We start from the raw sequence: 22,618 nt of genomic DNA, 5'->3' as shown, positions 1-22,618 counted from the left end.
CTGTCCCTCTCCTACACCTTCACTTCTCTTGCCTCTGTAAGATCCAGGCAGACTTTGTTTTTGGACAGGTTGCCCCATGGCCACCCTGCAGGGATCCTGGGAATCCTCAGATCAAATGACAGTTAAAATACCTTTTGCACCTCATTAGCAGGCTGCTGGCAAATTGATTCTGTAGCATTTGTTGGAATGTTTCTAGCTTAGGTGGCCTGAGGCCCATCTTCTCCTGAGGAGGAAGGCCAGGGTCCCTGGGTGAACTTCCCTCTAGTGAGAAGTCATTAGAAGTGCCTTGCCTGCCATGAGGATAAGGTTCCTCATTCAGTTTAATTTTCCAAAGTTTTCTTTCCCTTCCATTTGATAGAATTTAGCTAGAGTCCAACTGTGCTCCCTGATTGACAAGCTGAGCTAATTTCATGCTTTCTTGAGAGTTGGAATGCTGGGGTGGGTTGTTGAGGTAAAGGTAGAGGATTTTACATTTCCACTCCAGCCTTTTGCCATCTGGGATGGTGTGAGAGAATGGACCAGATGGAAAGGGACTGTGATTATTTGTGAGCTTGTTCCCTTCCTTTGAAACTGCCACCCTATTCTCACTCACCTAAAGGGAGGATGTAGCTAAGAGAAGAAAATAGTGAGATTCCAGGGAACGTAAATTGCGAGGATGTGGAGCAGACAGAGCTGTATAGAGACCTAATAGGTCATATATACTTAATAGTGGAGCCTGGGTGTTTCCTTTCAGAGCCTTTAACTACATTTTCTCTTTCAGAGATGTGAAATGGTTCTATTCCAATCTCTTCTTATGCAGATGATTGAGCTTTTCTTTTTGTTCAGTTGAATTCAGTTCAGTGAGCACTTATTGAACAACTATTATATTCATTGATTGTAAACAATCACTGAGAACTCATTTTCTTGGCACATTGCTATGCATTCTGAATCTTAAGAGAATAATGGCAGAGGAAGAGTGGGTGCAGGTAATTTAACCAGGAGGGTGGAAATAATTCCCATGGGAAGACAACTAGGGACTTCTTTTTCAGTGGTTTAACCTGAAAATAACTTTGAAACTCTGGTCTTTTAAAACATTTTCACTTTATCATAGCACCTCAGTAGGTACCTTATTAGAGTTAAGAGGAGAATTTCACCAATATAGCTACTCCTATAGGAAGTACTGACTTACGGAGTGCCTCGTACCTGACTTCAGTCTGTGCTTTTGGAAGTTACATACTCTCTTTGTGTCTCAGGTTCTTACTTTGTAAAATAATAATTTTTATTTTGTTTGTTTATTTTGAAAGGATCCTACCTTGAGGATTCCTGAGTGTATATGGGCCTGCCAGATAGATGACAATAAACCTAACTGATACTATAACCAAACCCAGGTTTGGCTGCCTATTTCAACAAAAGCCAAACTCGTGAGCCAGGTGCTGGTGGGAAGGAAAGAGGTTTATTCAAGTGCCAGTAACCTGAGAAGATGAGGGACCCTCATCCCAAAACTCATCTTAAAAGCCAGTTCTTGTTTCCTTCTATGTTTAACTTCATCTTAACATCTCAGTGCAGGCTAGGGTTTTTACCAGGTTGGAGAGGGAAAGCAGAACAAAGAAATTAGTGGGAGGGGCTTTGGACGAGGGGCTTTGGACGTGCAGGATGTATAGGCTATGCAGGACATTTTCTCATAGGCCTTAATATGGATGTTTATGGTCATCATTCTTGAGTTGGCCATCTGGGCTTTTTTGGAAACTGAATTCCTGTTCACTGAGTGGTTGGTGTCAGCTGGGCCTTGAGGCTAGGCTGCTTCCTAGGTTCAAACAGGAGCAGAAAATCCAGAATTATAAAGTATACTAAAAATACTTAAGATTCAAGCTCTAGCTTTGAGAGAAAAATCAGTTAGAGTAACAAGCTGGGTTTAACGTTTATTCAGATTAACATGGATAGCTTTATATAAATATTTTTATAATCTTACTTTGTTAGTACATTCTCTTTTAGTTCTATGACTTGTCAGACAAATATAAGTAGTATATCACATTCATTCCCCATTATAATACTTCTATGGTTTCTACTATTGTTATTTTTTAGGACAATTTGGGGGCATCACATGCTTGTGACACTTTATGTGGGACCGTAAGTTCGTTTCTGAATTAGAGTCAATTTCTGGTTCTCATTCACCAATCTAATTTAATTTTAGATTCCTTGACTTCTGGTAATGTAGAAATTTAGCTGTTCCCATGGGCTTCTTTTTTTTCTGGATAGGACACTTCTATTTGATTTGGGTTGTGAGCTGGATGAAGGAAAGAGGCATGCACCCCTACCTTCGTTAATATGAAATTATTAGAGATGTTTTCTCAAGCCAATTAATTCCATTCTAGTATTTTTTAAATTCTGGACAACATCTAAGGATTTGTGGTGCTGTTTTCTTTTTCTTTTCTTTTTTTTGTCATTTTTTTCTCTTCATTTCTTGAAATGTTCCTTCTTCATTTAACCTGTATCATATGCTAGGTTTCTCTTGTATTTGGAAAAAATTATTAAGAGAGACATCTTCATTTGATGTGTACTTGATCAACAGGTGTACCATTGACTTTTATTCTTTTCTCAATACTTATTGAAAAGCCAGTTCTTGTTTCCTTCTATGTTTAACTTCAGAACTTTTAAAGATAAAAAAGGACGTGAAATAAAATGTCTCTCATATAGTCAGTCACCAGTTGAATTGAAGCATTTAGATTGAAACCGGTCTTAGGAGTTGACACTGTTCCTTCGTTTGTCTTTCCCCTGGGTGTCTCAGTGTGCCAACTTTCACTGAATTATAGGATTATAAACCACCTTTACCCTTACCAATTTGTAGTCTACAAATCGTTTCTGGTAAATTCCAGGAAGTAAAGCCATTTCTCCTTATATTATCCCCACAGATGCTTGTTATGTAATACTTTATTAGGGATTGGATGTGGTAATAAAAGTTTATTCCTTACCCTTGTTGTGTGGCAGAAGAATAAAACATTATTCAGCCCCCACTGTATGCCAGACACCTCAGATACACAATGTCGTTTAAACCTCTCCCCAATTCTGAGTAATAGAAAGACAGTCACAGAGGCTCTGAGAGGATATGTTGCCCAGTACTTCTGCACTTTCATTACTGTTGCCCCTTCATGTCAAAGAAAAACTGAACTCAGCTAGGTCACTTGCTGCCATTGATTTTGCACTCAATTCTATGCTCAAATGCATCTGTGTTTGAAATATAGCTCTCATTTAGCTAGTTCCCATGAATCAGTCTTCATTGCTAGTTTTCAAATACTCAAAATTTTGATACCCTACCCACCATGAAAGAAACGGCACCGATTCTCCTGAGGATAACTCATGAAAACCATGTGCTCAGTCATTCCAGGTGGTGGGAGTGAATGAATTAGGCCACCTTGCATTTTCAGATCATTGGGTAGTTCATTTTCTATATCTTTTTTTTGTGAACCATGTAACAACTCTCATTATAGAGACAAGGCCCTATAAAGTAATTACTCTGTCATTGTTTCAGGTATATTAACCTAGCCCTCCGCCGAGCCTTTTACTGCTTTCAGCTTTTATGAAATTTAGAATGAATGTCTTTCCCTCTATTGATATTATATTGATAGGTCATTCTGATATATTTGACACCCAGACATTTTTTTCCTATTTATACAATTATTCTAGCAACTAGCAATCATTATACCTTTCCAGACTTCTTAATTTGTTTGTGCTGGGTTTTTTTTTTTTTTTTAAGCATTTCTGTTGCCATTGCAATTATAGTTGCCCTGAAATAATCAAATTGCCCAGTGATTGATTGCTGGATCTTAGGATGTGTACAGGCTGTTGCTTCAAATGCCAATTTGGACTGGATGAGTGAGTGTGCACGCATGTGTGTGTGACTCCCTCATAAAGAAACAAAGGAAGCAATTTCATGCCTTACTCGTCAGTCTGTTTCTTCTATGTCATGGACAACAGGCATAAAGGTCTTTGCCTCTTTCTGTTCTCTCTTGGCAATATGTAAAACTAATATTGGCTGAGCATGCTATTAACCTTGAGTTTAAATTCAGCATACTTAATCTCTTGATTAATGCCAAGATTAATGCCCAACAGCAAAGGTTGAAATCTTAAATGTTTGTGAATGCGAGCATGAAATGAAATCCTAATAACCAGCACAATGATTTGGATTTATGGGCTGTGTTGGCTGCTAAAGATAACTTGGAAATGGTGTTGCACAGACTAATTTGTCAAAGTGTGCAGCAACAAAGAACTGACTATTTAGGTTGCAGGAGAAAACTTGAAGGAAAAAACACATACCTGACATTTTGGGACAAGTCAGGAGTACTTGAAAAATATCACTAGACTGTTGCCTGAGGACACCAACACACACCTTTTAAAATGTTTAGCATTTGCAGTAGGAAATTCTCTTTTTGTGAGATAATATTTCTTGGCAGTAAAGGAAGGGGGAGAGATTTATGGTCTTTTCCCTTTTTTAGTTCAGCCTTTATTTGTATCTTTTTCATCTCTGTGTTTTTGTTGCTCTTATTACCTGACTTCTAAGACATCCTTAGAAAAAAGGATTTTTAAAAAAAGTCCTGAGTTTATAGACCAGTAAGCCTAACTGATCTTTCAATTTTCTCCCTGCAATTTTTCTCCTCTCCTAAGTTTATCTTTTTAGTGACACCCCTGTTGGTAAGTTTCAGGTACTACAACATTTATATTTGCCACTCCTTGTGCTGGCCTCCACCTTACAAAAATTAGAAATGGCCGAAACCGGTTTGGCTCAGTGGATAGAGCGTTGGCCTGCAGACTGAAAGGTCCCAGGTTCGATTCCAGTCAAGGGCATGTACCTTGGTTGCGGGCACATCCCCAGTGGGGGGTGTGCAGGAGGCAGCTGATCGATGTTTCTCTCTCATCGATGTTTCTGGCTCTCTATCCTTCTCCCTTCCTCTCTGTAAAAAAATCAATAAAATATATTTTAAAAAAAAATTAGAAATGACAGGACTTGCCAAAGCCCAAACCATCATCTCTGCTCCTTGGAATACATGTGGCGGATAGAGGCTTCAGTGCTTTCATCTTCAATTTGCTTTTCTTTAACAAACTTTTAAATATTGTCTCTTGTAATTTCTTTTGTATGCCAATAAAATAGTTGTAAATTTTTTATGTTTTAAACTTAATATGGTAACTTTAATATGGAAAATTACAAATAGATATGAAAGAGAAGGGTGTAACGAACCCCCTTGTGCCCATGAGTCAGATTCAGTAATTGTTGTTTCATGGCCAATCTCATTTCATTAATAATCTCCACCCTCCATTATGTTGAAGCAAATTCCAAATGTCATATCATGTGTGAATGTTTCAGTAAGTAACTTTGAAATAGACTCTTTTAAAATATATATCTATTCCCATTATGACTGCCAATCCTATATAATAAAAGCCTACTATGCAAATGGACCAAATGGTGGAAGGACCAGTGGAGCAACCAGTCACTATGACATGCACTGACCACCAGGGGGCAGATGCTCAACACAGGAGCTGCCCTCAGCCCGCAGGCCCCAGGCCAGCCAAGGCAGGTGCCAGTGACCCCAATTGCCCCGCCAGTCACCGCACAGATTGGCCCTGAGTGCTGGCCAGCCCTAGGGACCCTACCCGTGCACAAATTTTTTCTACTAGGCCTCTGTTTCATATAAAAAATTAGCATAATGCCTTAATTTCATAAAATATCAGGTTAGTATTCACATTTTCTAGGCTATCTTGTAAATTAAAGTTTATTTATTTGTATTGATTTTCAAGTAAGAACCATATATTACAATAGTTGGTATCTTTAAAGTCTCTCTTTAATTTTAGGTTCCCCTCATCTCTTTACTTCCCTCCTTGTGATTTTTGTTGAAGGAACTTCTTTGTCTGCCTTAGAGAATTGGTTATACTCTACATTTTATTCCATCCCCATGTTGTTGTATAGCCTGGTTCCCAGCCTTTTGTATTTCCTGTAAATTGATGGTTAGATCTGAGGCTTGATCTGAGTCAGGCTTAATATTTTTTTGTAAGAGTGCTTCACTCCCTGGATGATATTCTGTCCTTCTGTCAGGAAGCCTGGTTATCTCTCTTTTCATGATGTTATCTGCCCTTGATGATCAGTGCCTGGGTTCCTTCTTAATCTATCAGGAATACTTCTATGAAGAGAAATTACTCCTCATCAGGTATTTGGTTACTCTGAGGGATAGTTCATGTAGAAAATTATTTTTCTTTCTCTCTTGTTTTCCTAGCATCTTCACTTGTTCGTTCACTTGTACACTTATTGGTTTTTATCTTCATATGAAGTCATTGATTAAAACATATTTGATATGTTCAATATATTTCAGTTATTTTCTTAACTGGTTCTCAAATTGCCCCTTCCTTAGCCAGAGGGAGCTGCTTTGTATTGTCTTCTGAGTCCTCTTGCCATGACTCTGGTAGTTTGTAATAGTTTTTTGTTTGTTTGTGTTTTGCTACCTGGTATCACAAGCTTTTCCAGGTTCATCTTACACAATTTATGCCCTAAATCTGGAATCCACCATTTCTCAAAGGACCTCACTTCCTCTTAGTGGGAAACAACACTGAGCCACTATCTGCGTGCCAAGGGCCTTCATAGCTCTTGGGTTTTCTGGGTACAGGGGCTATACCAACCAACAGAAAGATTAACATTTCTCATTAAGGTTATGTTTTGTAGGAGGAGCCAGACAAATTAAAAAGTAAACTATATATCTCTTAGATTCTAGTAAGTGCCATGGAGAAATATAAAGCAGAAGAGGGAGGGAAGAAATGCTCACGAGGAGTGATGGAGTATGTTTTAGATGGAGGGGTCAGGAAATGCTCCACTGAGAAAAGGAGAGAATGATGTATGAACACCAGGAGGTTTGAGAGTAAGAGGTGTAGATGTCTGCCAGGGTTGTTTATTCAGCAGAGAGTGGTAACAGTAAGTGCAAAGGTCCTGGGGTGACCATCAACATTCAACATCAAGAACAAGTGCTTGGAAAGTAATCTCCAGAGAGATTTGTCTGTTTGTTCACAGGTGTAATGGTGCCTGGCAAATGTGTTTATTGAATGAATAATTCTTTTAAAAACATTTTATAAATAGACTAGAGGCCCGGTGCATGAATTCATGCACAGGTGGGGTCCCTCAGCCTGGCTGGCGATTGATCAGGGCCATCGGGGCCATCTCGCTCAGTCCCAATCGCAGCCAGCTGGCCAGGGGGTAGGGACCGTGGAAGGTTGGCTGTGGGAGTGCACTGACCACCAGGGGGCAGCTCCTGCATTGAGCGTCTGCCCCCGATGGTCAGTGTGCATCATAGCTACTGGCCAGTCATCAGGTCGTCCGGTCGTAAAGATTGCTTAGGCTTTTATATATATATATAGATTAGAGGCCCAGTACACAAAATTTGTGCACGGGTGTGTGTGTCCCTCAGCCCAGCCTGCACCCTCTCCAATCTGGGACCCCCAGAGGGATGTCCGACTGCCCGTTTAGGCCCGATCCCAGTATCAGGCCTAAACGGGCAGTCGGACATCCCTCTCACAATCCAAGACTGCTGGCTCCCAACTGCTCACCTGCCTGCCTTCCTGATTGCCCCTAACCGCTTCTGCCTGCCAGCCTGATCACCCCCCTAACCACTCCCCTGTCAGCCTGATTGATGCCTAACCACTCCCCTGCCAGCCTGTTTGCCCCTAACTGCCCTCCCCTGCAGGCCTGGTCCCCCACAACTGCTCTCCCCTGCAGGCCTGGGTCCCCCCCCATCTGCCCACCCCTGCAGGCTTGATCACCCCTAACTGCCCTCCCTTGCAGGCCTGGTCCCTCCCAACTGCCCTCCCCTGCTGGCCATCTTGGGTCCACATGGGGGCAGCCATCTTTGACCACATGGGGGCAGCCATCTTGTATGTTAGAGTGATGGTCAGTTTGCATATTACTCTTTTATTAGATAGGATAGAGGCCTGGTGCATGGGTGGGGGCCAGCTGGTTTGCCCTGAAGGTTATCCCGGATCAGGGTGGGGATTACCTTGGAACGTGGGGTGGCTTGAGCGAGGGGCCTGTGGTGGTGTGCAGGCTGGCCACGCCCCCCGGTGACCCAAGCAGAGGCCCTGGTATCTGGGATTTATTTATGTTCTATAATTGAAACTTTGTAGCCTTGAGTGGAGTCAAGCCTCCTGCTTGCTCCATGGCCGCAGCCATTTTTGTTGGGATTTATTTATCTTCTGTAATTGAAACTTTGTAGCCTTGAGCAGAGGAGGCCAAGGCAGGCCAGCGCTGTGGGAGCTTGGCTTCCTCTATCACCGGGTGCAACTCAAGTCTCCTGCTCTCTCCAGCTCTGTGGCTGCCGCCATTTTTGTTGGAATTTATTTATCTTCTATAATTAAAACTTAGTAGCCTTGAGTGGAGGCCTGGGCCTGCCAGGGTGTGCGGAAAGCTTGGCTTCCTCCATTGCCGGGGAAACCCAAGCCTCCTGCTCGCTCCATGGCTGCAGCCATCTTGGTTGGGTTAATTTGCATACTTGCTCCTAATTGGCTGGTGGGCGTGGTTTTGGGTGTAGCTGAGTGACAGTTAATTTGCCTATTACTCTTTTATTAGATAGGATAATAGCTTTTTGTTTGCATGATTTGAGTAGTAACGTCTCCCAGCTGTCACCTTTCTAATTTTGGAAAAACATATTGTAAAATTTATTACATTAAAATCTACTGAAATATTAATTTTGAGATATGAAGCAGGGGCATTTTGAGCACTTATTAACAATTTTAATATAATGTTCTTTAATATTATATTTATAAGGGAGTACAAGGGATCACATAAGGCTATTAGAATAGAATGAGCCAATTATATTTGAAGGCACAGTTTTCTTGCCCATCTTTTATTCCCATTGTCACTCAGAATTATTTGCCTGGATCTATGATTTAGGCAAAATTGCACATCAACACAAAAGAGGAACTATATCCCTGGTTTCTACAATGTAACTACTTCTATAAATTGGGTGATTTTGGCTGTTGAAGTGTCCTCAGTTTGGACAGCTCCTGGGGGCCAGTTTGCCCCTACACAGTGCGCAGCAGGAAGTATACCCGTGGGGGGTTGGTACAAGAAGCATTTCTATGCATTGTCTGTGTGGTTGACTCCAGAGGAATTCATTTGCTGCCTCTCCTGTGAAAAGGAAAATTGACAGTTCTCCTATAGTGGGTTGGGATGAATTTTTACAACTGACATGCTCTCATTAGAGCCCTACTGGTGTTATGGCAGGTTGAAAACATACTGCAGCTTCTGTTTACATTCTGCCCCTTCTCTGACAACCTGAGCAGAACTTGCATGGATCTCTCCAGCCCTTGGCCCTCTTTTGCACGTGGTAGGGTCCATACTTTCTGTTCACATTATTCCTCCCTGCCATGGTCAGGGCAGCAGGACAGTGTTATAGAAGACAGGGGACCTGATTGCCATCTGACCCACCTCCTGCCTCTGTGGTCCAGAGCGTCCCTTCAGTTTTCAGTCGTTTTCTCCTCACTGAGGTCAAGGTCAGGCCTGCCTTGCCTGCCTCTGTATGGTTGAAAGGTTCTAACAAAGTGATGAAAATGGACAGGTGCTACATAAACGGAAAAGAGAATCATCACCATGAATATCTTTAGTGCTCAAGCCATGTTTTGATTTATTTATTCAGTACTCAGTGCATCATGGCCGAGTACCTCCATGTCCTGGCCCTGTTCTCAGGGCTGAGGATGTGCAGTGCACAGGCCATGGGAAGCTCCTGTCCTCAGGGAGCTCACATGTGGACGGGGCAGCAAACACTGGTGAACCAGTGCATGAAGTGATTTCCAAGGCAATGCCCCCAGGAAAAGGAGAGTGCGGATGTAGCATAACCACGTAGGCAGGTCAGGGAGGGCTTCCGGAGGAAGAGTTGGAGCATAGTGTGGAAATCAAGGAGTGATGCATAGAACTCTCTGGAAGGAATAGAAAATGCAGATGCCTGAAGTATAGAGTTACTAGGTAATATAGAAGATACTTCACTTTCAGGTAAACAGTGTTTTTTCTAAACAATAAGTGTGTGACATAAACTAAAAAAATAATTGTTTACATGAAGTTCTAACTTAACTGGGTATGCTTTCCACACATACATGCCCACCCCAATCTGGCAACCCTTCAAGATAGAAATGTTCTTACGTGCAGGGTGGGTTTGTGTGGAGGGCAGGGTGAGCGAGGCATGCAGTGCAAGCATATTTATGTCAGGTATAAATTCTGGTGCCAGGTGAACCAATGAGGGTTTGAGTTAGTGTAGGATGTGATCCAGTTCAGGCTGTAACAGCCACTTGCTGCACAGACAAGCGAGTGTCATAGCAGGGAGCAATATTGCAGCTTACATTCCCGCCGTGCAGCAGGAGCACAGAAAACCCGGTTTGAAGGACATTATGTAGAAGGTTTAGGCCAGTGGTTGGCAAACTCATTAGTCAACAGAGCCAAATATCAACAGTACAACGATTGAAATTTCTTTTGAGAGCCAAATTTTTGAAACTTCTTCTAACGCCACTTCTTCAAAATAGACTCGCCCAGGCCGTGGTATTTTGTGGAAGAGCCACACTCAAGGAGCCAAAGAGCCGCATGTGGCTCGTGAGTCACAGTTTGCCGACCACGGGTTTAGGCCGTGACACTCTAATAGTGAAGACTGGACTGTGCTTACGGGATTAGAGGAACCAAATGTCTGGTTTCTATGGGTTTTGCGTGGGGATGGAGCGCATGGGCTCTGGGGTGGCAGATGGCTCCCAGCTCAGCTGTGGGTCCTTCGGTGCCAGTGGCTTCATTGGGCATGATTAGTGGCCTTTCCTAGAGGATTAATGAAAGACCAAATGAAATAATGTGTGTACAGTGCTTAGCCTAGTACTTGACTTCATACAGTGTGCCTTTGTTCTTATCTTTGTCTCCCCACCCAGCCCCCATACACATCCATTTCTAACAAGCAGTTTGGCCAAAAAATATTAATGAGCTCAGTTGTCTGGTGCATAGGACTGGCCTAGGGAGCTGGACCATTTACCAGTACATGTCTAGTTATCTTGTACCATTTGTGTTGCTTTTTAAACTTTAGAAAGGGAGGTGGGCCAGGGCTGGAGTAGGATAGAGAAGTCTTTTTTTTTTTTAAGCATACACCTTAATGAGTAACTTCATTTGATATGTTATCAGTGTGTGTATATGCATATAGATGTACAATAGGTATATCAAATATATAGTCAGCTGTACTTTTGATATATAACCAACTGGCATGACAAGATGATGTAAAATTACCTTTTTCATATCTTGTAGCATTTTAGAATTGTTAAGAGGTCACCTCAAACAACTTCTTCATTTTATAGATGAGAAGACTTGAAAGCCAGATGGTTAAAGGTTGTATTCCTAGTTGTTTGTAAAGCTGGGCATATAATCTGTTTGGCTGATTCCATATTCAGTCCTCTTTCCCACTCTATTCTTCTTTGCCAAACATGGCCTTTAAGGTGGTTCTAACCTGTGCTGGTCAGGGGAGAGACACATGCCAGTTGTCACCCAGCCTTGCTGTTCACTAGCGAGCTTATCTCGCGAGTGTCCAGCCTGTGAGCTGTGGTTTCCTCACAGGTAGCCTGGCGATGGTTCCTGTGTCACAGGGCACTTCAGGGATTGAACGATGGAATGGATGCAGGCTTATTTGTTTACTAGAGGCCCCGTGCACGAAATTTATGCACTCGCCGGGCAGGGGGCGAGGTGTCCCTCAGCCCAGCCTGCACCCTCTCGCAGTCCGGGAGCCATCAGTCGGACATCCTTAGCGCTGCCACGGAGACAGGAGAGGCTCCCGCCACTGCCACTGCACTCGGCAGGTGTGAGCCTGGCTTCTGGCTGATTGGCACTCCCCCTGTGGGAGCACACTGACCACCAGGGGGCAGCTCCTGCGTTGAGCGTCTGCCCCCTGGTGGTCAATGCACCTGTGGTTCTACCCTTCGGTCAATTTGCATATTAGCCTTCCTACCTAATAAAATAGTAATATGCAAATTGGCCGCACCTCCACTACGCCCAAACCACGCCCACCAGCCAATCAGGGTGACTATGCAAATTACCCAACAAAGATGGCGGTTAATTTGCATACGCTGAGGGAGGGAGGAATGAAGACTGAAGACAACTTAGAAGGAAGAGGGAAGAAAAGCGGAAAGCAAGGTGGCTGCCAGAGGGAAAGCCCGGGCAGGGCGGGGCGGGTGGCAGCAGCCCGCGGGTGCAGGCGCGGCAGCCACAACGGCGGCAGCAGCAGCAGCGCACGCAGCCACAGTGGCAGCGCACGCGGCCACAGCGGCCGCTTGCAGGATTCTTCCTGCAAATGGGCTACTAGTTTATTATATAGGATTCCAGAGACCCTGACATACTGTGAACCTCAGTAAATGATTGTATGCTTATAAAATAGAACTCCTTTAGAAATTATTCTGTTAATAAATCTTTATTGTAAAAAGCATAATATGCAGATTAGCACAAAGAAGGAAATGAAAAACACCCTTAACATCATCATCCAGAGATAATCTCAGATTTTTTCTCATACGTTTTTCTTATTTAGTTTTGATTGCACTTGACTCTGAAAAATACAGCTCTGGCCGGTTTGGTGCAGTGGATGGAGTGTCGGCCTGCAGACTGGAGGGTCCTGGGTTTGATTCCGGCCAGGGGCACATGCCTGGGTTGCGGGCTCGATCCCCAGTGGGGGCGTGCAGGAGGCAGCTGATCAATGATTCTCATCATTGATGTTTCTTTCTCTCTATCCCTCTTCCTTCCTCTCTAAAATCAATAAAAATATTTTAAAAATACAGCATGAAACTCTATGTCACTGATCCATTAAAGCAAATACAACATTAATCACGAGACAAGAAGCCATAACAGAGCCTAATCATTATTCTTTAATTGAACTTTACATAGAGTTATGCCTGTTACACCTAAGTACTTGAATATATGTTAAATCTCCTCAACTTCTTGCTGTAATTTCACTGCATCTTTCCCCCTTTAAATTCCAATTTGAGCTGTGTACAGATCTACCAGCCTTTTTTTCCCTGTAGTGTAATGAATTGTCCATCGTACAGACCTTGACCGTGTGACCTACCTGAGCTCTGTTGAGGGATTTCGGTTCACATTGCTCATGATTAAGCTGCAAAACCTTCTCAGATCAAAGAAGTTTAAATCATTGGAAGGAGGGGTGTCAAAATCAAATTGGTTAAATTTTTTATCTCCTCGCTCAAGAAAGCGATTTACGGGGCCCTCTTCCTATTTTTAAGGTCTAGCCTGGCTGTTCTTTTTCTGTTTCTGCTGCCTCTTCATTTTGTTGCCTGAGGCCAGTGCACTAAAAAGGTCAGTTTCCCTGGAAGGAGCTTTGTCTTCAAATCCAAGGTTATTAGAGTTCTGCTCCTCTATTGATTCTTGTGTGTGTTGCCAACTCGGATGGTTTTCAAGTCTTGGACTTACTGTGGTGATTTGTGGACGGACTATTTTAAGGATATACAGTCCTGACCCTGGCAGAGGGGTCAAGACTGCCAGACCCAGGAATCAGGCAGGGGTGGGGTGGCCAGTAAAAGGGCCCAGCGCCACAGCTCTGTGTGCCTGCACTGAGGGCAGATACACAATCCTGTCCCGGGGGAGCACCGGGAGTCACAGTTAGGACAGTGTGGCCAAAGCAGCGGGTGGAAGGAGGCAGAAACCATAGGCTGACTTAGGACAGTGGGATTCTGAGACACGAGAGGGGAGGGGAGGGGAGGGGAGGGGAGGGGAGGGGAGGAGAGGGGAGGGGAGATTTGAAATAGAAGAGTGTCCAGATCAGGAAGGCAGTGGGCTCATTCTGGGGTCCAGCTTTCCTGGTAAGATGCTATGCTGGGAGTAAACCTTGTGAAAGCTGCCCAAGTATATCAGACAGGAGCCAGGGATTAGGAGGCCTAGGTATTAGCCTTGAGCCACACGTTCCCGGAGTGTTATGAATGACTGTTCTTTAGGAGAGGGTTGCTCATGGGAGGGCTGGTTCATGCGTGGAGTTAATGCCAGTGCTGGCTTTCTCCTGGTCCTCGCCATCCTCTGAGGTTTCAGAAAGAAATGGTCGCCCGCTCCACCCCCATGGAAAAATTGGTTTAATGTTTGATTTAATTATCTTCTCAACCAGTTATCCTATCACTGTGCTAAAACAACCACCTTAAAACTCGCCTTCCTCATTCTGGGTCAGGGTGTTCATATAGGGCTTTCCTGCAGGACCATGAACATGTGACAATGAGATTTCTTGCTAAAAGCCGAAATAGACTGACTCCACCTCCCATGCTTCCAGGGTGTCCTTGAAGCCGTTCAGAGCATTCTCCAGTCATTTAGAGCAGCAAGAACTGAGATAAATGACCAGCTTCAAAGAGGAATTAAAGCCTCAAGTATTCTGTAGGGAAGTCATATTTTAGAAGATCACCTTGGACTGTATTTTCATCAGAGCGAGTTTTGGAAGCTCCTCCTTAGGGCAGAAGAGTGAGGAGAGAATGTACTTTCCCTTTTCGGTATCTGATCTCACGAATGTCTCTCCTTTTGGTTGATTTTCTTTACTCACAGTTATGTTTCATCTTTTTATACTGACATGTTGCTGTGTATGTTAGTCACTCGGGGTGAGATTGGCTGCGATGTGTGCCCTTGCTTGCACATCCTCGTCCTTCAGTGTGGGGTTGAAGGATTGCTCTGAGATCCATTCAACACCTTCATATTATAAACATGCTTTATAGCAATGTTTCATTGCGTCCATTTACAAAAATTTAACTTGAACTAAGTAATCCTGTCTGGTCTAGCAATGTAAGGTCAGAGGTGTGCGATGCTACCGGACTAACAGGCTTCATCCTCTTGCTTGCTTCTTTTCTGCTGGTTTTCCCTCACTTTTCTCATTTGTGGAGCTCCTGATATTGCTGTTCATGGTAATGTTGCTGTAAGGGCTCAGTAATTAGACATGGGCATCCAAAGCAAGTTAGTGTTTTCCTTTTTTATGAGAAAAACCATTTTAGCTTTCCTCATGGGGAGTCCTTCGGAGCCTCTGGAGTCATTCATAAATGCAGTGAAGTTTAATTTTACTCTGCAAGAAGAAAAAGAGAATATTGCACTTTTCCTATCCAGGGATTCCACTCTCCCCCAAGCTTCGCTGCCCTCTGCTTATCGCTTCCAGATCATTTGCAGGCAGCCGGTTGCGTGCTAACCACCCAGTTATTTTGGTCTTAGTAAAAACTGCCTTGCTTTAAGCACAGTTTCTAGGTCAGTGAAACTACTGTTTCTTTGAGAATCACCCACAGCTGGAAGATAGACCATCTCGTTTGACGCTTTATTACTGGTACCCAGGAGGCTGTGGTCTCACATGCCCCTGCTTTCTCAGTGACCTTCCAAGGACATCCCCAGCCTCTTGCTTTTGCTTTGTTTCTGGAGGTCCGCCTGGCCAGAGAAAAAATTGTTTTCAATGGCTGTTCATTATTTATCTTTAATAATCTCATTATGTATTAGTAAATGGGTGATATGCTATTTTGGAATTGTATGGCCAGGTGTTGTTGTTGTTGTTGTTGTTGTTGTTGTCGTTAATCCTACCTGAGGATATTTTTCCGTTGCTTTTTTAGATGGAGTGAAAAGGAAGGAGGGTTGGGAGGAAGGAGAGAGAGGGGGAAAGGGGGAGAAAGACACATCGATTGATTGCCTCCTGCACCTGACAAGGGCCAGGGATGGAACCTGCAACCCAGGTATATGCCCTTGACCAGGAATTGAACCTAAGACCCTTCAGTACTTGGGCAGATGCGCTAACCACTGAGCCACCAGCCAGGGCTATATGGTCAGTTTTGACACAAGGTCAGACATCAGTATTACCCAATGCATTTTTTCTTTACTAGAAATTGTGAATTCACCCAATATTCTTTGGTAACCTTTGCTGAAGTGATTCCTATAAAACCTGGCGCTCTTCCTTTCTCTTTCTTCCTCCCCCCAACTCTCTGAACTCTTGTGCATTGACAGAACAATCTATCTTCCAGAATGGCTCTCACAAAATCGCTGAGGGTTCTTTTTTCTTTTTCCTTTCATCTCTTTCTCCAATAGTTTTTACCATCTTATTCCTTATGATGGTGCGAAGTGAACAGCCAGAAAATGAGGGAAAGCCACGATCAATTAGCCTTAAACCGTCAGCTGCATTCCTAATTCTGAGATAAATGACTGAGTCCTGTGGCTCAAATGCCATGCAATTTCCCTTCCAGACGTGCCGCAGCAGATAACGAACCATTCCTGTCCTTCTGCTAAATTGTCAGAGCGGTACCTCTCATTCTCATTCCCCGGAGGGAATGTTCAAGTCTTTTAACTTTCTGCCATGAGACCCGCCTCTCCTGGTGTAGAAATGGGGGGTTAAATGATTAAGGAATCAGTCCCTGTAAAGTGCTGTGAAGGACAGATGTAACGTGTAATCATATACTCCTTGGGGCCTTTGCTGATTAGTGTTTCATCTGAGAGGGCACCTGTCTCTGGATTGCTGACTAAAAGCATGGACTCTGACTAATAGTAATAACCTGCTTAAATATAGTGCTCACGGTGTGTCAGGAACTGTGCTCAGTGCTTTCTGTATACATTAGTTCATTTCCAGATGAGCCAGCGTACTTAGTGTCTCTGATTTATATTTTCCAGGTTGAAAATTGGTGTCCTCGTTTACCATGGAGAGCAAAAAATCCCTACGAGGAAGCTGATCATAATTCATTAGTAAGTGATTTTGGAAACCTTTTACTGGGCTTGTGATTTGGGTCTGATGCCAGTTGATACATGTGGTGTCTTCTAGAAATTCCAGCTGTGATCCGAAATAGTGGTAAACGGAACAGCCTCTACACCCAGCCCTGTGGAAATCTTGGTGACCAAATCAGTCAACTCGTTAGCATCTATTTATTGAGCAATTCTGTAAGAGTTCCTAAGTGACAGGCTACTGCTATGAATAACACCTTGTGGAGGCACCCTGTGATATATGAGGGTGATGGTTGTAAAAGTGACCACACTTGTGTAAATGCTAGAACACAGACCCGTGAAATTAATGAGGAAGTTGTGGTCTAAGCCTGCAGCCATGAGATACTGCAGAGATGACACTGGAGCTGAATGGGTCAATGGGAGATAAAAGAGGACATATGTAATACTTCCAATAATAAAGATTTAAAGAAAAAAAATAAAATGACGAATGAGTTTATACTGGGTCAAGGAGATAAAGGTGTCTGATGTGAGAGAAGAAGGGCATGCATAAGAGTTCAGCATTTTTAGGGACTAGAATATGCATGGTTCAGTGGGACAAGGCCATAGGGGCTTGGATATTTGAAGGTGAGATTGGAGACGTAGCTAGGGGAACTATGAAAGGTTTTATATGCCACATTACAAGCTTAAGTCTTTAGTGTTTAGATGGGAATCTGCAAACTTTTTCTGTAAAAAGCCAGATGTTAATATTCTCATCTTTGTAGGCCCTCAGGTCTCTATCACAGCTACTGACTTTGTAGTACAGAGGGCAGCCATAGACAAGATGCAAACGAAAGGGTGTGGCTGTGTTCCAATAGAAGTTCATGTACAAAAACAGGCAGCTAGGGGGATTTGGCCCAAGGCCCAGCGCTTAATCACCAGAATCTGGAGAAATTGTTGAGTCAGGGAGGGCCATGATCAGATAGATGAGTGTTTAGAATGAACGACGGTGACTGCTGAAAGTTGGATTCAGCATTTTAGATGTTGCATGAAACCAATATTAGTGTTCTTATTTTTTTCTATTATTTTAATCACTGGTCCTTTCCAGCTGTATGACAAATATGTTCTTCCTGGCTTTTACATGACTCTGGCCTGAATTTTAAATTTTATTCAGTTGTGATCAGAAAATGTTTTTCCTGGCTCTTAAATTCTTTAGAAAGTAATGAACTTTTGTTTGTTTGGACTGGGGAAAAAAACTTGTGCTTCCCTTCTTCATTGTGTGGACAGAGGAGGTCTCTGGCAGCCTTCACAATACCAGGTAGCCTGCTAAAAACTGACTTCCATTTTCCCAGGACTCTGCTGCCTGCAGTAGATTGAAATGGCCAATAAATTCAGGTGCAAAGAATTTCAAGGTACATCAAACATACTCATTATTAAAAAATGCATTTTAACATAGCTCATGGCCTTGCAGTGACTGTGCTTTCCTTCCCAGTTTCTCATTTTTAAAATGATGTCCCTTATGGCAGCTGAGCAGTCAGAGGCCTTTGCTTCAGTTGGCAGTCCCGGGACCTTAAAGAAAAACTGTGCTGCCAAGACCCCCTTTTGAGCCCTGTATTTAATTGAGTACCTCTTTCAAGTTTTCAGATGTGACCTCATGCAAACCATTATGCATTCTGACTTCATCTTCTACTCCTTTCTATTAAATTTCTGTTTCTAGGCGGAAATTCGTACGGATTTTAATATTCTCTACAACATGATGAAGAAGCATGAAGAGTTCCGATGGATGAGGCTGCGCATCCGGCGCATGGCTGATGCGTGGATCCAAGCAATCAAGTCCCTAGCAGAAAAGCAGAATCTTGAAAAGAGAAAGAGGAAGAAAGTGAGTTTGTAATTAATTCCATTCGTTAGATGCCCGTTTTCTTTTAAAATTTGATTTGCTTGGAACCAAGACTAAGAAACGTCAGGCCTTCCTGCTGTTCCTCCGGGTGAATCTGCTCAGTCGCTCGTACAACCATTTCTGGGTTTCCCTTTTCCCCAGTCACATCACCCCACTTAGCAGGGACCAGCACACATTTCTTGGGTAAATCCACGCAAAATATCTGCCTGAAGGATTTTCCTTTGAACCATCTGACTGTCTCTCAGTGGTGTCAGGAAACTTACCCCTGTTCTCTTTACTGAACACAAACAACCTTTGAGAACTTCTTATTACATCATTATGACAATTTCATATTTTTTGAGTTTGTTGGTTCTGGGGTTTGGGCAACGGTGAGTTCCATTAATATTCTGTTTGGTGCTTCTGCTTGCATGCTTGAGAGAGAGATAAAATAAATTAAACTTGAGCCACTTGGTTCAAGTTTATGAGGAGATGCTTGGAAAATGTCTAGAATACTCCTGAGCCTGGGAAATCCTATACTCTGTTAGAGACTAAGCGGCTATGGCTTTAAGTGAACTGTTCTGATGATGAAAAACTGAGCAGAATAAACTACATATTCCTATATCTAAAAATAAATTTGAATGAGTTTGCTATTTTTCCTAATTTGACTCATTTGATATCCTCGAAAAGAAATACAGATATACCTCCAAATCCCAAGTTGCACTTTGATGGGACAGTTCTGCTTGGGTCCTTGAGTTCATGAGACATGGAAGAGCATGTGGTCAGAGGTCCAGATAGGCTATAAAAGGAAGTAAAGTGTAATTTTATTTAATCCTATACAGTAACCTCCAGAATGAATCGTTAGGTGAAGAAATGTTAGGTGGAGAATAGTAAACATTATTTTAAAAGGGAATAGAGAATTTATCTATATATGTATGTCTATCCTCCATGTGTACATATAGATGCATTCATACACACACACACACAACACACACACACACACACACACAACACTTATATAATATACATACACACTTCTTGCTCATATTTTTTAAATGGTTAAAATGGTAAATTTTATGTTAGATATACTTTACCACAATAAAACAATGTCAAATAAGGGGAAGGCAAGAATAGCATAGAGACAACAGGTGTAGAAACCAGACTTCTCTGGATGTATCTCACTTTGTAGATTTTATACAGGAATCATACTATATAATAAAAGCCTAATATGCAAATCGACAGATAGGCGGAGGGCGGGGCCTGCGAGCAGGTGGCACCAGGCTAGCCAAAGTGGGTGCCAGTGGGCAGAGGGAGGGGACGGCGATCAGGGGGTGGCGGTGACCAGCGGCGGCGGAGGGGTGATCAGGGGTTGAGGCCAGCCAGCGCTGTCCCTCCATCAGCCCACCGGTCGCCTTCCACAGAGGGAGGCCAGACTGTGGCTCAGGGAGCAGGCCTAAGATGTCAGTCGGACATCTCCCGAGGGCTCCCGGACTCTGAGAGGGCGCAGGCTGGGCTGAGGGACCCTCCCCCTCGAGTGCACGAATTTTTGTGCACTGGGCCTTTAGTTTTACATAGGTGTAAAAATTTAATTATCAATAAATAGCAGTACTTGAAAAGCACAAGGAATATAAAACAAATGAACTCATTGCTTGTCCAGTTTTACTACGAATGTATAGAGACGGACTATTCTTGTTGACTAGAACACGGTAAGTTGAACGTTTCTCATGGGATATCACAAAGGACAAAAAAACTGCAAAAATGTCTTTCCACAATTTTTACTAATCATGTAGGAGATGGTGGTGTTGATATTCTCACTCTGAATCAATTGTGTGTATTGGAATAAGGCAAGTTAATTATGTGTGTGTCCTTGCAAAGTGGGTTTTTCAGTATAGGGGAGAGGAAATAACAAATGTCAGATGGATAATCTTATGTAAAGATACTGTAATCCTGAGTTTGAATTGGAAAAACCAGTATGAACTCATGATTAGTTTTATCCTCGAGGAAAAATAAATTTTCTACCTGTGCCCACTGAAAAGGCCTACAGGAAGTGATAATTGAGAGTGTGCTTAGCACTGGCCTTTGACCTTTAAATACCATTCCCACTGAATGCTGTCAGAGGTTCTTAAGAAACTGGCTGATTAAGGTCTGCGGCAGGAGTTGTACGTGATGAGGTTGGAACACCCTGTCTTACCAGAAAGTAAACTGTCAAAGACCAGGACTGTGTAAAAGAACTTAGAAGCCAACTGAATAGCTTCCTGTTGGCCAAGATGAGACAATGTGATATTCAGTAAGAATAACAACTACAATTTATTAAAACACAGCAAATAAACTTATAGCCATACTTTTACAATGGTGTGTGTGTGTGTGTGTAAGTTCTCTTTGGTCATTATTAGAGAACACTAAAGAACAATTTTTTTAAAACTGCTAAATAAAGGGAAAGACTGAAGGCTTTTTTTTTTTTTTTAATGTAAGCTATATTACAGCCCATGTAGTTGGCTGATATGGGATAGTTTCTCTTACAGAAGCATTCCCACTAATAAGTGCAGAAGGAATGAGCCAGTATCACCATTCTGCCACCCCTCATGGATGAATGATCATCAGTAGCTGCTAACATCACAAAACAGACGTTCCCACCCTGGAAGGAAGTAGACGCACCACATATGAAGTAGTGTTGCTAGAAAAACTAAATATGGATTTAATCCTGTCTGTAGATCTAGTTACTAATTTACCATCAATATAGTCAGCGAAACCCAGAGTGTGAGAGAGACTACTGGAAATACAACCCAGTCTTTTTGACAAATAAATGACAAGCCCCTCAAACCTCTCCCCCCCCCCCCCCAAAGGCTGATGGGGCACTACTCCAGGTTAAAGATGGCTAAGAAACACATGAGGCAGTTACCATTTATTTGACTTCTGACTAGAACAGCTACACTTGAAAAAATAAGGGACACTGAGGAGGTGTAAGTACCAACTGGGAACTGGATAATATTAAAGAATTAATAGTTGTTCTGGGGTGTTAGTGATGTTACGTTTTGTTTTTTTTAAGTGAGGGTTTGTTTGTTTTTATAGATCAAAACATTTATAGATGAAAACATGAAGTCTGGGCTTTGCTTCAAGATAAGCTAGAGGGGTTGGGAGAAAATTAGGCTATACATTAAATAAGGTTTATCATGAGTTGATGATTAGAGTTACATGATAAGCACATGGGAATTAACTTTATTGTCAGGTCTGCCTTAGTATGTATTTGGCATTTTCCATGTTAAAAAGCATAAAATATTCTAGCTGTGAGAAAAAAATCCATACTGTTAAAATATATTTTATTGTCCTTACCCTCCTTTACTTTTGACTTTTCAAATACATCCGTCTTTTTAAAAGAAGGATTATCTGTCTGTACCTCATTCTCATAGTTGCACCAAGGATAGTTGTTTCTCTAAAACAACAATGAAAAATCATTTTCCTCCTTTCTTTTTACTTTTTTGAAAATCTGCTTACCCCACATTGAGATTTCATTGAACGTAAACGTGGTGTTAACATCGGTTGATCGCTTTTTCGTGTATAACTGTGGAGTTTGTGCTTGGTTCGGTGGAATCAGCATTTGCCTCTTGTTTGTTTTCCCAGGTCCTGGTCCACCTGGGCCTCCTGACGAAGGAGTCTGGGTTCAAGATTGCGGAGACAGCGTTCAGCGGCGGTCCTCTCGGTGAATTAGTGCAGTGGAGTGATTTAATTACATCGCTGTACTTACTGGGCCATGACATTAGGATTTCAGCTTCACTGGCTGAGCTCAAGGAGTAAGGAGATTACTTTTCAATTTTAAAATCAGAATACAAAAAAGAAATTGTAAACTCTTAAAGCCCTCTATTACTGTGTAATTTCTTGTGGAGGAAAATGAAAGTGATAATTCACTAAGCAGGAGATAAGAAGATTATTTTCAGGAGCTAAATACATACACTGTGAAAGCATAATATGTTTTCATTGTAGCTGCAGGCTCCAGAGGCTTCACAAATGAATGCCAGAAAATTCAAACCCGGGGCTTATTCTTTGCTATTACAGGTGCTTCCAACATCTGCAGCATAAGACATTATTGGCCTGCCTAATTC

General features: G+C 42.5%; 1 protein-coding gene across 4 annotated transcripts in view; it reads left to right on the top strand.

Moving 5' to 3' along the window:
• The window catches only part of MGAT5 (alpha-1,6-mannosylglycoprotein 6-beta-N-acetylglucosaminyltransferase), a 383,255-nt gene that overhangs the window by 233,646 nt on the left and 126,991 nt on the right, over positions 1 to 22,618 (top strand). For all 4 annotated transcript variants that reach the window (XM_079783063.1, XM_079783061.1, XM_079783064.1 and 1 more), the window contains 3 exons: positions 16,625 to 16,696; positions 18,366 to 18,527; positions 22,140 to 22,309. In XM_079783063.1, the coding sequence (XP_079639189.1) occupies positions 16,625 to 16,696; positions 18,366 to 18,527; positions 22,140 to 22,309 (404 nt within the window). The remainder of the gene's footprint in view (positions 1 to 16,624; positions 16,697 to 18,365; positions 18,528 to 22,139; positions 22,310 to 22,618) is intronic.

This window comes from Cnephaeus nilssonii (genome assembly GCF_951640355.1).
Source record: "Cnephaeus nilssonii genome assembly, chromosome: 10".
NCBI classification, from domain to species: domain Eukaryota; kingdom Metazoa; phylum Chordata; class Mammalia; order Chiroptera; family Vespertilionidae; genus Cnephaeus; species Cnephaeus nilssonii.
The sequence above is the reverse complement of the archived record's forward strand: the minus strand, read 5'-3'. Positions and strand labels throughout refer to the sequence as shown.